The sequence below is a fragment of the Poecilia mexicana genome, unplaced genomic scaffold (assembly GCF_051168715.1).
Source record: "Poecilia mexicana isolate PSO_F unplaced genomic scaffold, ASM5116871v1 scaffold_15, whole genome shotgun sequence".
NCBI lineage: Eukaryota > Metazoa > Chordata > Actinopteri > Cyprinodontiformes > Poeciliidae > Poecilia > Poecilia mexicana.
The window spans coordinates 6072838-6088475 of record NW_028263384.1 but is presented as its reverse complement, the minus strand read 5'-3'; the positions used below and the strand labels follow the sequence as shown (position 1 = coordinate 6088475).

The 15638-nt window shown below is 39.6% G+C and overlaps 1 protein-coding gene across 2 annotated transcripts; it reads right to left on the bottom strand.

Annotated features, from left to right (window-relative positions):
* Window positions 1–1579: 1579 nt before the first annotated feature.
* Window positions 1580–9054, bottom strand: LOC106927840 (uncharacterized). 2 transcript variants are annotated; one of them, XM_015003677.2, is made up of 5 exons: window positions 8900–9054; window positions 7228–7298; window positions 7025–7145; window positions 6754–6929; window positions 1580–6544 (listed from the first exon to the last, which is right to left on the bottom strand). In XM_015003677.2, exons 2-5 carry the CDS (start codon window positions 7228–7230, stop codon window positions 1883–1885), a joined length of 4962 nt encoding a protein of 1653 aa, XP_014859163.2. In that variant the 5' UTR covers window positions 7231–7298; window positions 8900–9054; the 3' UTR covers window positions 1580–1882. The 2 variants fall into 2 exon arrangements, with proteins under 2 accessions (XP_014859163.2, XP_087868990.1); XM_088012864.1 differs by having other exon boundaries at window positions 8887–8906.
* Between the last annotated feature and the right edge of the window lie 6584 nt (window positions 9055–15638).

Here is a 15638-nt window from a genome sequence, read left to right as displayed (position 1 = left end):
TAAAAGATTTGTAAAGCTGCCAATAGAAAATTAGCTTGATAGCGACCTGGAACGGTCCAGTTCAACAGCCAAACATTTATGCTAGGGTCTTTGTATTTGTGTGAAACTGAGTTTTAACTTTAAATGAGTTGATTCTCATGGTTGGCTCTGTATCTTTCTGAGGTATTTTTGGCTTCAAAATGCCGTGTTTGATAACGTTTGATAACAATAATTTAAACTTCTCAATGTTTGACATTACATAGCAAAATATTTTTATGTCAGGCTACATAGCTGCTACATCGATTAGCTACTCTATGCTCTAGTTGGGGAATATGTTGTTTGCTGCTGAGCATAATTATTTTGTGGCTAAAACAAACATTATTTTTACATCAACTTCTAAGTTATGTGAAACTTCTGTTAAAGGCTCAGAATCAACATGGTACTGGTCCCAGTCTGCATTCCAGGGGAGAAAGACTCACCTGGTATAAATTAAATTTTTAGCTATTGGAGTTATGCTTAAGAGAAATTTATTTAATCAAAGAATGTCACGAATATGGGTGTATGGCTGCATCAATTGCAGTTTTCTGGCCGATCCCTAGTTACCGATCTTTAAAAAGCCTGACCTGCTGATTTTGATTTTGGCTGATATGCCACTAAATATAACAAGAAAGTCACTGAGTTGGCAACACTGGGGTGAATATTAACTGCAAATGTGTAGACCTGACTTGGTGGTCCAGTATGTCAGTCAAACCTTTCACTGCAGAGCAGAAGAGGACATAGTGCTGATTTATAAACCTTTGCTGACAAAAATAAGATTAGGGGATAAGATGGGCTTCAGATGTAAGTATCGGCCAATCACGATCCCCCAAAATTAAGGAAATTGGTGCCCAGAAATCAACTGGTCAATAAATCAGTTGGCCAATAAATGTTTCCTACACATACATACATGTAAATAATGTAAACAGCACTGCCTGAGATGCAATAAGTTCATAGGAGGTGTGTGAATGATCTAATGATCGGACTGCTGATTGCAGCCAGTCCACATTGTTAGTAGAACTAGAGGGCCCCAAAACCGAATTTCGCTTAGGGCCCCATGGAGGCTTGGGCCAACCCTGCTCTTTGAAGGTAAAGTTACTTACACAAGTAACTTTAGCAAATAAACAGCAAATGTTACCAAATTCACAGGATTTGTTGTTGATGAAGAGAGGATTAAACACAGTTAAAGACTTGTTGGTAAATTAATTTGTTCCCATGTTATGGAGGGAGAACAGATTATTTCAGACAGCTAAAATATTTGGTTCTCCCCCAAGTAACTTTGGCAAATAATGAGCTTTGGCAAATAAAGTTGGTACTTTGTAATAAAGTCTAGCTTTTAATTTGCCAAGTGCCTTTTGAAAAAGAGATTGTACAACTCAGCAAGGTTTTTAATCTCATGAAATGATTGTAAGTTTATATTTCAATGGAATTCACATCAACATACTAATTTTTAACAGCTGAGATTTTTAGAAACAAAATTAAACTGCAAGTACTCTATCTATCCATTATAGCTCTTTGAAAATAAACCATCTGGTTCTCCTAAAACAAAGGAATCAGACTTGAGGATGTTTTAGTGATTTATTAAGCAACAACAATTACATTCACAAATTGATCTTAAAATGTTAAATTGTAAAACAGTACTCAGAGTTCTGTTTACTTTGATAACACGCAGTTTACAGTTTGCAGTTTGCAGTTTAGGTAAAATGTACTCAAATGAAAAAGTTTAGAAAAAAGCTTGCATAAATAACAGGAATATCGACTTAGCTTATTAAAAAAAATTGATTTTATTACCATAATACAAACAGACGTGAATTTGATTTAAGTACAGGTATGTACAGACAGCATTTCAGATTTAAGTCCTTAAGAGTCAGACAGCATCTGAATCATCAGAGCCAAGACAAAGCATATTGGCAAGACCCTGGGATAGTCTCTGATTTTCATCTGCTGAACCCTCTACAGACCCGGGCTTTTCTATTTTTAAAGTACCTAGAGAGGAATCTTCTGCTTCTCTAGAGGCACTGACGTCTAGACTAGGAGCAGCAAGTCTCAGATTAGCATCTTCTGTTTGTAAGACACTGGAGGGTTTTTCCTTTGACAATTTCAATATCTGCATAACATCAATTTTGCCCGCTGCTGTTGCTGTATTACTTACTGGCAGTCTTATCCCTTTTCTTACAACAAAGTCCTGTTCTTCATTGTCACGTTTTGATAAGCCAAATGGATCAGAAAAATCACCAAAGGCATCAATGGTTGATTTGGGTAGTGAATGTAATCTGAATATAGGAATATCAGTTTCAATATCTGAACCATCGTCATCATTGTCATCATCATAATTATCATCACTTGCACTGGCATTGATCTCTCCAGTTTTCAGCTTCGACCCTAAAAAGCTGAACTTTGGTATTTTGAAATGTGGCAATCTGGACTTCTCAACATTGGCATCTACATCTGGAGCGTTAATGTCAACTTTGGGTCCTTCCACCTTTGGTCCATTCAGTTCCACTGCAGGAACAGAAATGCTGGCATCAGCTGTAGGATTGCTCAAGTTAACTTTGGGTGCCTCAATTCCTGCATTTGGGCTTGAAAGATCAAGTGCTGGGACATTGAAATGAGGCATTTTGAAGTCTCCAAGACGTGAATCTAACTCTAGATCTGGTGTTTTTATATGTCCATCAGGTGCTTCAAGGGCTAGTTTTGGTGGGTTGGTCTCCAAATTTGGAGATTTTATTGTGACATCAGGCGCTTCCAGTTCAGCGTTTGGCATCTTGGCATTGAGATCTAACTTTTGGCTTTGCAGTTGTGTTTTCGGTGCCTTTAGATTGAGGTCTGGTGTGTGTATTTTACCATCAATCTTGGGAGCTGAGAGATCAAGATCAGGACCAGAGAGATCAGCATCTAAATCAACATCAGGACCATTTACCTTCGGTTTAGAGATTGCCCACTTTCCCTTTTTAAAGGTGGGCAATTTGATCTTTCCAGATGGAGAATCAATGTCCATATCTGGTTTCTCAATGTCAACATCAGCCTTAGGTAACTTCAGATCAACATCTGGTGAGTTAATTTTACCATCGATTTTTGGAGCTGAGAGATCAAGATCAGGACCAGAGAGATCAGCATCTAAATCAACATCAGGACCATTTACCTTCGGTTTAGAGATTGCCCACTTTGGCTTTTTAAAGGTGAGCCATTTGATCTTTCCAGATGGAGAATCAATGTCCATCTCTGGTTTCTCAATGTCAACATCAGCTTTAGGTAACTTCAGATCAACATCTGGTGAGTTAATTTTACCATCAATCTTGGGAGCTGAGAGATTAAGATCAGGACCAGAGAGATCAGCATCTAAATCAACATCAGGACCATTTACCTTCGGTTTAGAGATCGCCCACTTTGGCTTTTTAATGGTGGGCAATTTGATCTTTCCAGATGGAGAATCAATGTCCATATCTGGTTTCTCAATGTCAACATCAGCTTTAGGTAACTTCAGATCAACATCTGGTGAGTTAATTTTACCATCGATTTTTGGAGCTGAGAGATCAAGATCAGGACCAGAGAGATCAGCATCTAAATCAACATCAGGACCATTTACCTTCGGTTTAGAGATCGCCCACTTTGGCTTTTTAATGGTGGGCAATTTGATCTTTCCAGATGGAGAATCAATGTCCATATCTGGTTTCTCAATGTCAACATCAGCTTTAGGTAACTTCAGATCAACATCTGGTGAGTTAATTTTACCATCGATTTTTGGAGCTGAGAGATCAAGATCAGGACCAGAGAGATCAGCATCTAAATCAACATCAGGACCATTTACCTTCGGTTTAGAGATCGCCCACTTTGGCTTTTTAATGGTGGGCCATTTGATCTTTCCAGATGGAGAATCAATGTCCATCTCTGGTTTCTCAATGTCAACATCAGCTTTAGGTAACTTCAGATCAACATCTGGTGAGTTAATTTTACCATCGATATTGGGAGCTGAGAGATCAAGATTAGGACCAGAGAGATCAGCATCTAAATCAACATCAGGACCATTTACCTTCGGTTTAGAGATTGCCCACTTTGGCTTTTTAATGGTGGGCCATTTGACCTTTCCAGATGGAGAATCAATGTCCATCTCTGGTTTCTCAATGTCAACCTCAGCTTTAGGTAAATTCAGATCAACATCTGGTGAGTTAATTTTACCATCGATATTGGGAGCTGAGAGATCAAGATTAGGACCAGAGAGATCAGCATCTAAATCAACATCAGGACCATTTACCTTCGGTTTAGAGATTGCCCACTTTGGCTTTTTAATGGTGGGCCATTTGACCTTTCCAGATGGAGAATCAATGTCCATCTCTGGTTTCTCAATGTCAACCTCAGCTTTAGGTAAATTCAGATCAACATCTGGTGAGTTAATTTTACCATCGATCTTTGGAGCTGAGAGGTCAAGATTGGGGGCGGAGAGATCAGCATCTAAATCAACATCAGGACCATTTACCTTCGGTTTAGAGATTGCCCACTTTCCCTTTTTAAAGGTGGGCCATTTGATCTTTCCAGATGGAGAATCAATGTCCATATCTGGTTTTTCAATGTCAACATCAGCCTTAGGTAAATTCAGATCAACGTCTGGTGAGTTAATTTTACCATCAATCTTTGGAGTTGAGAAATTAACATCTGGTGCATTCCAATCTGCGTCCACTTCAGCTTTTGGGCCATGAACTTTAGATTTTTTCCATTTCAGATGAGGCCAGTTAACTTTTCCTGAGGGAGGATCAACATCTGGAGCTGTGAGATCAGCTTTGGGGAGATTCAGTTCAGCTTTGGGAACATTAATATCACCCTCAATTTTTGGAGATACGAGATTTACATCCGGTGTATTTAGATCTCCATCTATTGTCAAGCCTCGAGCTTTACGTTTCTTCCATTTCAAATGAGGCCAGTTGATTTCACCAGATGTAGATTCTACATCAAAGTCTGGGCCTTTAATATCCGCCTTTGGCAGGTTCATATCAACATCTGGGGGATCCAGCCCCCCCTTCACCTTTGGAAGAGAAAGGTCAACGTCTGGAGGATCAATATTTGCATCTATATCCAAATTATCCTTTGAGCCATGAAATTTTGGTTTCTTCCACTTCAAGTGGGGCCAGTTGATTTTACCAGATGTAGATTCTACATCAAAGTCTGGGCCTTTAATATCCGCCTTTGGCAGGTTCATATCAACATCTGGGGGATCCAGCCCCCCCTTCACCTTTGGAAGAGAAAGGTCAACATCTGGAGGATCAATATTTGCATCTATATCCAAATTATCCTTTGAGCCATGAAATTTTGGTTTCTTCCACTTCAAGTGGGGCCAGTTGATTTTACCAGACGGGGAATCAACATCTACTTCAGGGCCTTTGATGTCTGCTTTGGGAAAGTCGATATCAACATCTAAATCCCCATCAACCTTTGCCGTGGGCACATTGGCATCAGGCACTGACATTTCAGCATCTAGGTCAGTATCTGGTCCTTTAACTTTGGCACTTTTCAATTTGAGATGTGGCCATTTGATTTTGCCTGAAGGTGCCTCAATATCAGCATTGGGGGCTTCTAATTTTAGATTAGGGTCATTCAAATTTACTTTTGGCTCATTGAATTCCAAGTTTGGCTTATTAAAATGTGACTTTGGAGTCGATAAATTGAGATTTGGTGCGTCTACCTTTCCACTTACAGATGAAAGATCCACATCACCAGAAACATCCATTTCTGTTTTTGGTGGTTCAGTTTTTGGCAATTTGAAGTTTGGCATTTTGAACTTTGGGGCCTGGTATTCACCTGATTTCAAATTTGGTTTATCAACTTTCAAGGATGCATTTGGTATCTTGACTTGTGGAGCTGACACACTGACATCAGGCGTTTTAAGTGAGCCGTCTATATCTGCTTTTATTTCTGATCCTGGTAGTCCTATAGACGGCATTGTGACTGCAGCATCAGCATCGGCCGATGGCTTATTAAGGCTGAGTTTGGGGAGGTCTCCGTTGATAGTGGGGCCAGTTATTTTACCATCCACTCCATGTTCAGCATTTAGCCCTCCACTAAAACTTGACTTTGGAGTTGATAAGTTGAGATTTGGTGCATCTACCTTTCCACTTACAGATGGAAGATCCATGTCACCAGAAACATCCATTTCTGGTTTTGGTAGTTTGAGTTTTGGCAATTTGATGTTTGGGGCCTGGTATTCACCTGATTTCAAATCTGGTTTATCAACTTTCAAGGATGCATTTGGCATCTTGACTTGTGGAGCTGACACACTGACATCAGGCGTTTTAACCCAGCCGTCTATATCTGCTTTTATATCTGATCCTGGTAGTCCTATAGACGGCATTGTGACTGCAGCATCAGCATCGGCTGATGGCTTATTAAGGCTGAGTTTGGTGAGGTCTCCGTTGATAGTGGGGCCAGTGATTTTACCATCCACTCCATGTTCAGCATTTAGCCCTCCACTAAGGCCGTTGAAGGAAATCGTTGGCAGGTCAGCAGATGAATCCAGTGAAAGATCTGACTTTAACACCCCCTATAAAATGGCAATTAAAAAAAAACATAGATTTAGACATGACTTGCCAAAAAAAAAGTAAATCTCAACTTTGCTTTACTATTAGTCACACATTGGCTCCACACACTACAGTACTGCCTGTGCTAAAGAATGATTTTGATTTCAGTTTTATTTTTGGTGATAGAACTGAATCAATCTGGTTGCTTTTGCTCATAAACAATAATATTTACCTCTGTAGAGTTTTTGAGACCCAATCCAAACGAGTCAAGCCCAACACCAGCACTCAGGTCCTTTTTAGTCAGAACCTTCATATTGTGCTCATATGGCTTTAGGGTTTCCAGGATGGTACGCACATCACTTTCGTCAAGGTTGCTTAGATTTATCGTGGCTCCGACAATATCCTCCTCTGGAACAACGAGTAAAGAAACTGATTGGAGATACAGCTTTAAGTTTGTAAAACACACACACTGTTATCTTTTAGTTTGCAGGTCTGTAGCTTACCTGCTTTTATGTCACTTTTTGCAGCGATACTATTATCTGCATTCCCTTTAATGGAGAGTCCTTCCCTGGAGCCATCCAGAGCCAGGCTTCCTGAAAGGCTTGCACTCTTGCTTTCCCCGCTCTGTGAACAGCAAGGAAAAAAGAAAAAAGTGAGGCGTGTTTATAGCCACATCTTTATTATTACTATATATTTCTTTTCTTACCATTTTTTGTATTTATGCCCTCATGTCACGGAATGAACGACAAAATGTAGTAGAATCAAAGAAATCTCACCCTAAAAGAAAGCACAGAAAAACCTTTGTTGGATAAACTCTGATATAGAAGCACAACAAAAGATGAATTCAAATCTATTCTAGTCAATATTTAAATCTGAGCATCCTACTAAGATTATAAAACATAGTTTCTAATCTGGTTTTATATTCCAAAATTGCTGAGCTTCTGTGTGAAGCTCTGCTGAATATGAGCAGGAGTAGCTATGTATTGGTTTAGTCATTTAATTAGAGCTATAACTTCTTTCATGTTAAATGGAAATTATGAAAAGCTTGAACCTGCTAACAGTGACTGATGAAGGTTGATGCAAACAGTGCAAACTGTACCTTTAAAGTGAAAATAAATTGATAGAGATTCTGAAGGCAATGGATCCAAAAACTAAGTAAAAATCCAGCAAGTTGCAGATATTTCAGGTAACTGCATCCTGCTTAAGTTCATTTTTTGTGGGTTTTTATTATTTTTTTGAGAAGCTATAAAATTTGCCTGACAGAGAAACACCCACAATCAGGGTGTCTCACGCTTCAGGAATCCAAACACTCTGCCTGGTTTGGTGAAGGGAATGTGTCCATCCAAACCTGTCGGTTCGGATGTATTCTGGCTGACACACACAAGCAGCCCTCCTGCCAACCACGCCTCAGTGTTTTCACACGTAAACACGGGTTCTGTGCAAAGCTGCATTAACAACAACAGCCCAGGCCTCATATGTAGCCATGCTAGATTGCAAAAGAAATTTCAAACATGAAAAAATAAAATAAACTCAAGGCTGATTCATAGATCTCAAACAGTAAAAAACAAAAAACTTTCCTTTGACTAACATTAATCTACACTGAAATGAACTGAATGGAATATAAAAGCCATGAAGAAATTAGCTATGGTTATAATCACTACAGCTTTAGATTTTTGTTTTCTCCTCGGCTGCATTGGAATCATTCATTTCCAATGAAATGTCCAAATAGAGTAGGATCTACCAGAGCCTATACTTCTTCTAATTTCAAACCACCAGAAGTTGCAAGAAATTAGGAAAAAGAATTCACTAAATCCACAAAACACCTAAAAGAGAAAGAAATAAAAAAATATATAAAATAATAAAGCCACTGTGGTTAATGGGGAAGTCTTCAAAAACAACTGTGACTTGAAGAAAGCCACTGGGTGTGAGTCTGATCTGCAGAGTCATGTTCCCTGTCACTAGTTACCCCAACAGCAAAACAAATGAAAGCATAATCCAAGATGCAACGCAGCACACAAGCTAGCTGAAGAGTCGGATTTTAACCAGAAACTTAACCAGAAACTGCAAAATGAAAACGACAACAATCAAAACACGGACCAAATCCGTGTTTTGAGCTACAAGTGAAGACAGTACAACATCTTTCCAATTCCTCCAAATCACCAAACCTCTGGTGTAAAATAGGTGAGGCCTCATAGCTGCACAATTTAACCCAAATGACAAAAGAAGAAGCTTTTAGTATAAATGCATTTACCATAAATTCCATCCATTTAAACAAAACTACAGGCCAGTTTTATACATAATTGCACACTTTTTTTTATCTTGTCATCCTGATTTAATCACCATCTCTTAAGTAAAGGCAACATACTTTAGGGACTCACCTCGTAGCGCTGCCAGAGATGTCCACTCTTCAAGGTATCACTGCTGCTTTGTTAGGATGAGAGGAACTGGCCTGTTAAATGCCTGTAACCATCTGGAGGAACGGGTCGAACAGCATCAGGACCGCCCTGTTCTTGCGCCCTCTTTCATTTGCAAAAAGCACACTTTCCTACACACACACCTTCTAGGTTGGTCTCTTAAGCGGCCGAAACCTAAGCTAGAAAGTGCGCCTAAGAGAGAGAGAAACATACCACTCCTTTTTAAAGAGAACAAGGTTTACAGATGGCAACAAATACACTGTCTTAAAGCAAGCAGTGCAGAGTTTCCTGCACTTTCCAAATCCTTCCTCTTTAGAATTTATCTCTCACGGTTTAAAAATTATACATTATACAAAATTACTGTCTCTTCCCTACAGAACTAAAAGCTGTTTTGAGTGTGCTTTCAGTGTCATTCATTTCAGATGATCACATTATAAGACCTGAGTGGCAAAGCCTGTACGCCTGTTCCTCCTATTGAAATGATCAGCATCTATCACAACAGTAAAGGAGACATTGTTTGATGGCTTCAAGCATGCAGTCTGGAATCTTCACACCACTTAAAGCCATGTAAACAATTCAGTGCTTTAAACAGACATAGTCGTCATAGAGATGTCATTTATAAAAGTATGCATTTGGTTCACGAGTTGAAAAATGTTACATGTTTCAATTGTAAATGTAGAAAAAAAATTTTACATTTCTTGACTGATGTGAGGATGAGTTAGGACATCTGGCTCATTTCAAACTACGCCGAGTGATGCTGAAACATCAGGACTGAAGGGAGAATATTCTGATCTGGGTTAGGATTTCATGAAAAAGAAAAGAAAAATCTAAAAAAAAAAAATTTGCCCGTCTTGAACCATACAGTCCATAATCCAAGATGGTTATCTTGGAAGCATACCGTTTCTCCATCTCTGTAAACGTATACAACATCAGCTCAACATGCATCGCTTTCCCCAGGGTCAGATGTGAGCCGACTCAGTTCTGAGAACATTTACTGCACAATTCTCTGGGGGAATGGAGTGTAGAATCCCAGTTTTATATCAGAATCTCCACCTGACCATTTAGAATTATGTTAAAGGCTATAATGAAGTGATCCTCAGTGCAGTCCAGTGGAATCTAGCATGTTGGCAATAAATCTGAGCTCATGTAATGAAGAAAACCCATCATGTACAAGTTGGACATTTTATTTAGCCATTTTTGTTTTAGCAGTTGATCAGGGAAGCCGTCCAAAATTCTTGGCAATTTCGATATCAAAACTAAATGAGTCACTACCCAGTCCATCCAGTAGAAAAGTACAATGTGATGACTGTTGGCAAGAGAAACTAACCAGGGTGTTGTCTGTTCAAGATCATAACTAAAGGATGAGCAATTGTAGCTAGAATTCCTAATAGGGAGAGGTGGACCGAGTGAACCAGAGCCTGTTAATCTGCTGCCAATGAGAAGAGTGGAAATAAAAGCTCGCCGCTTCATTAGTTCTGACTTTAGGTTCATCATTCTGATACCAGCACAACAAGCTTTATAGAACAATAACTTATGTTACAGCAGCAACACTTAAAAATAATCAGTGGTTTTGAATCCACTTCAAAAGTAACCATAATGACAACAACTTGTTCAGCTGACCCCCTTCTTTAAAGATCAATAGTTATGTCTGCGAATCTGAGAAATGTAAACTTTTTAAAAGAGTATTTTCTTTCAACTTTTTTATTTTTTTTAACTCATTCTACTTTGATCCCTGTTGAAATAATTACATTTCAGAGATGGTGATGCTTTTCTCCAAGTAAAGCACAGGCAGGACCCCAACAGAGAACGTCTTTACAAGACGTGGAAAGCAAATCACTCAGAGGAAGAAGCTGCACCATGATGAGATGCTACCTAGGTCTGCTCTGACAAATTCTCTGAAAGTCCAAAACTAATGCATCTGTTGATCCAAATCCAGGCCTGTTTGGGGGCTGAGAGGTGATGTGGGGACAGTGGGGGGGTAACAGGAAGGTAAGATTTGGGAGTGAGGTTTCTTTTTTAAAGATGTGAAATGACAAGAACAGACTTACAAAACCTGCAGAGGACCTCAGCAAGGCGCAAACAGGTGGGTGTGCCAAAGACTGAAATATCAAAAATCAGCTGCATAAATTACAATACTACAGGCAGGAAATCATTACTGGAGTAGAAACAGAAACAGGTGAGTGATTGTATTGATGAATGACAACTGGGAGGGAGCATGAACAAGTCAACTCAAAAGAATCAGAACAACGAGCTCAAACTGAAGGTGACAACAAAACTCAGTCCAACCAATCATGAAAATGTTACAAAATGAACAGTAACCTCCAAGCTGATGATCCCAGAACATCAGCTTGAGTGGTCCAACTATGGTCACGCACTGCCTGGCTGAGAACGAGCTCATTGTTTTCAAGGCTCGTGAAAAGCAGCACGCAAATACAAACAAACCCAAAGATATGAATCAAAGCAGTCATTCCGTACCTTCCTGAAGTCTCAGTGGGGAATTTTGGTCCAAAAACAACAACAAGATCAAACAGCAGCACAGGACAGCAGGCTGAGCCGGTTCAATCCAGAACCTCGGAGAAACAGACCTTCTAGGAGAAAAATAAATGCTGCTGCTGTGTGAGCAAATAAAGTATGTCCATTATCTGCAGCTAAAGAAGCAGTGCATGCTGTGGACATGACCTGAGCAAGTCTGTCTTTCACTTCTGACAAATTCAGCCAATATCAGCTGCTGATTCATATTAAATACTGATAAAAAATATTAGTATTTAATATGAAAAAGTGCCTGCGATGGACTGGCGACCTGTCCAGGGTGCATCCCGCATTTCGCCCAAAATGTCTCGCTGGATATAAGCACCAGCAGCCCTCCTGACCCCACTAGGGACAAGGGTGTACAGAAGATAGATGGATGGATGAAAAAGTGCAAAAACAACAAAGAAATAAACATAATTTTATTTTTTTGGTTTTTCACTTTGGCACTTGTGTAAACTATAAAACCCTCATGGTAAAAGAGTTCCACAATCACACCACAAAGACCTTAGAAATAAAAACCAGAAAGGTCAGCCACCTCAAAGCCGTGGCTGCTGGGTGTAATGCAAATGATCAACCAGGCCTTTTAAATGCAACATGAATTCAGCTGTTTGTATGGTTAGTTTCTGTCCTCCCGTCCCCTCAGGTCCTGCCTTTTTTTTGGAAGTATCACCCATAGCATGATGCAACCTCCACCGTGTTTTATTCAGTGATCTGACCCAGACCGTTTATAACATTTAGCGGTTCAACTGACCGGTGAACGTTGTGGGTGGACACCAGTGTCTTCACAGCAGTGGCATCGGTGTTGGACATGCCTGAACTTTGGGTTTCACCACAGTTTAACAGACGTTAAAAACAGAACAGTAAGGTGAGTTTTGTCCTACGGAGAAATTGCTTTCTTTTGACTGGACAACATAAAAACACAAAGACTGAAGCTAAGCTTCTTAAATCTGACCCAAAAAAAAGGAAAACAAATTAACAAAAACAAACCGAAGCAATTAAACAGGCTGTCATAATTTCACACATCTTAAAATCAATGTGTGAGAAGTAAAAGTTTTGTATGAATTTGTGATGAGCAAACCAAGAGGTGCAGAGACTGCAGGTGCTGGTGGGGATTCTGTTTACACACGTCTCAGCTGCCGGTTGCTTTTTCTAGAATCAAACAGAAAAGAAAAAAAAAAGGTGGTTCTATGATCCACGTTTCCTTCACTAACTTCTCTTCAGGTCTTAACTTGTGGCCTTTAATGAATACCTGTGGAGCAGGCTGGGGTCTGTGAAACAAAACGCACACACACACACACACACACACACACACACATAGTGCCTAATGCATTTTCAATAGCTCTCTAAACTGTTTGCAGGTTTTTCTGTCCATTCACAATGCAGCACTCTAATTCAGACTTGGCCTTCTACTTGGTACAAAGTAAAATTCCTGCATTATCACTGCTCTGTTGCAATACTGCAAGACGGCAGGGAGGTTGGGGGAGGTGTGCTGCATACTTGTTGATAGCTCACTGCGAGCAGCACATTGTTATTCCGGTACAACTGCTAAGTGGTACCTATCGCAACAAAAGGTATGAGGAGAATGTGCAGAAATGTGAGTGCCATACATGCCACAAAGCAGCACTGAAACCAACTCTGACACATTAGTGAAATATCCCAAAACTTCTATATTAGTTAACTCGTCAGAGGCTGCTCCTAAAGATGAGTTCTTTACCGTCCTGTGGAGAAAGGAAACACATTTCAAGGAGTTTTATTAGCACCACAAAGTTAAACAACAATAAGGGAAGCAATTTGCAAAATCATAATGTGCATAACAGCGAGCTGTGTAAAAACCATATTGGTGAATGAACAAAAGCAAATCAAATATCAGCAGATAAAGACAAAACTTAACTCTTCATTTTATTTAGATCATCTTTCACAGATAAAAAAAAAAATCAGCATTTCACAGAGAGAGCAGAAACACAAATGAAATAAAATGTGAATAAACGGACCCAACTCTTGAAGTAACAACGTCCTCAGCGTCCCAGTGGTCTGCAGAGGTATTGGAAGAAGAGTTTCCGTCACAAACCTCTTTTGTTCGGTCCACAAATGTTCAATAAGGCTAATGCACTGGAACGGGAGCCACGGGAACCCATTCCAGAACCTACAGGTATTCTTCTCTACTCCTTCCAAAGGCAGCTTTGATTGCGTTTCGGATTATTGCTTTGTTGGAACAAGTCTTAACCTGCTGAAGCTGACATGCTGACATTAAGGAGAAGGTGACAATTTTGGAGGCATTTCTTTGTCTCCTTTGTGCAGCACACACTAGTCTGACTTAGCAAAGAAACAATCCCACAGCATGATGCTACTCCTACCATGCTTGACACCTGGTGTTCCTAAGCTCGAAATCTTCAAACAGCCAGATCATGGAGCTTTTCTCTAGAAAGCATTAGGCTTGTTGGTGTCAACTGCTTGAACAAGCCTGGTGTTGATTTCAGAGGTCTTCCTTTCTCAATGAGTCGAGCATAATGGAAAACGTTCATCATGTTCGGTAACCCTCTGTTCAGTAACCCTGTTTCACCAACTCTGTTGGTGAAACAGCTTCCAGTTCATGGCAGATTTGAGTTTTAGTGATCCATGAACATCCTGACTTCCTCTCATCTCAAGAGTGACAGTTTAGGTTCCAGGGCTTAAGTTTGGCAAAGTGATGAGAGCCTTCTAGTTGTCTGGGGTGTTTATGTTGAATTGACAATTATTTAGGAAAAAGCTCCAAAAGTCTTTCCCAGCTTATCTATATCTACATGTATCCTTAGACCTGAGAGCCATGTAGGAATTTTTTATTTTTTTTTTTAAATCTATGTATTGATGAACTCAAATGACACATGACAAAGAATTTCCACAACCTTCAGTCCAGTTCAGTGAAGAATTGGGTAAATATATGCACAATTCAAATCTAATCTGTGTGGACTATATCAAATCTAGAATATTTCAAAACTCTTGTTTTTAAAAGTTGTATGTTGCATACTCATCCCAACAGTTACAAGAAAAAACTTAAAAGTCCAAATTAAAATCAAATATCTGTGTTGGAGGATGTAAACTTTTGACCACAGGTGTACACGAAGACGGAAGACGGCTGTCTGGAAGGATGCAGAAGAGGGGAAACCCCCACTCACGTTATTTACACTCAAATGCATTGAAACAGATCAATGAAGAAAACCAGTCATGAGTTGTTTTAATAGAGTGCAGCTCGAGTGACTGAATGCAACAGTGTCACACCAGCTACCTCCCACTTTCTGATGGAGGATGTGGTGAATCTGTGGTAGACTTCCTTCCAGCAATGTGCCACTCAAAGGTGGAACAAAAACCATGTTTCTAAGTAGTAGAGACCACTCACTGCAGACAGCTTGCTCTATTTTTTATTTTCTTTTAACTGAAACGTTAGTTTTATGTCGGTGGCGGCAGCAAAGAAAGTATAAACAATTTAATGGAAATGATTACAATGTATGATAAAAACATAAAATGGAAAGATTTGTTCAGTAGCCCAGTCAACTGGAAACATATAAACCTAACTCTCTGACAAGTTACTGACACATACTGAAGAAGTTTCAATTTTTAATTGTTGTTTTCTATGAATTCAGAAAATGTCAGAGTGGCAACACCTGCTAAAGGCAGCTCACATCATGTGGCTTAAAGGGAATGTAGTAAACCTGCATTCTGAGCGTTCTGTGGTGCTGGGTGAGAAACAAGGTGAAACTTTAGCCGACAGCCTCAGAGACGAGCACTCACACAGAAAAGCTTCGGCATAGAGCATAATCTGAATACATACCCAGTTATCTCTGCTTATTATTTGGCTGTACTCCATTATTCCAGTTGGTAAGGGAACCAATATCTATACATCTGTTTTGTTCAGTCAACTGGAAGCAAAAACACATTCCTACCATTCTGCAACAGTTACATACCTGGGACTTCCGGAAGGTTTCCTAAAGAAACTTTTGGGAAGTTGCCTCATAACTTAGAACATGCTGTTCTTTTTACGTTACATTTTAATACTGAGTTGCCAATAGAGGAGAAAAAAAGCACCATATTGAACTGCTGTGACATGAAATCTTTTGATGTTTTCCTAAGTATTTTCATGATGAAGCTGAAAGCTCTCTTTCAGTTTTTCAATGTTTCATACAAATCAATCCTTGAAGTT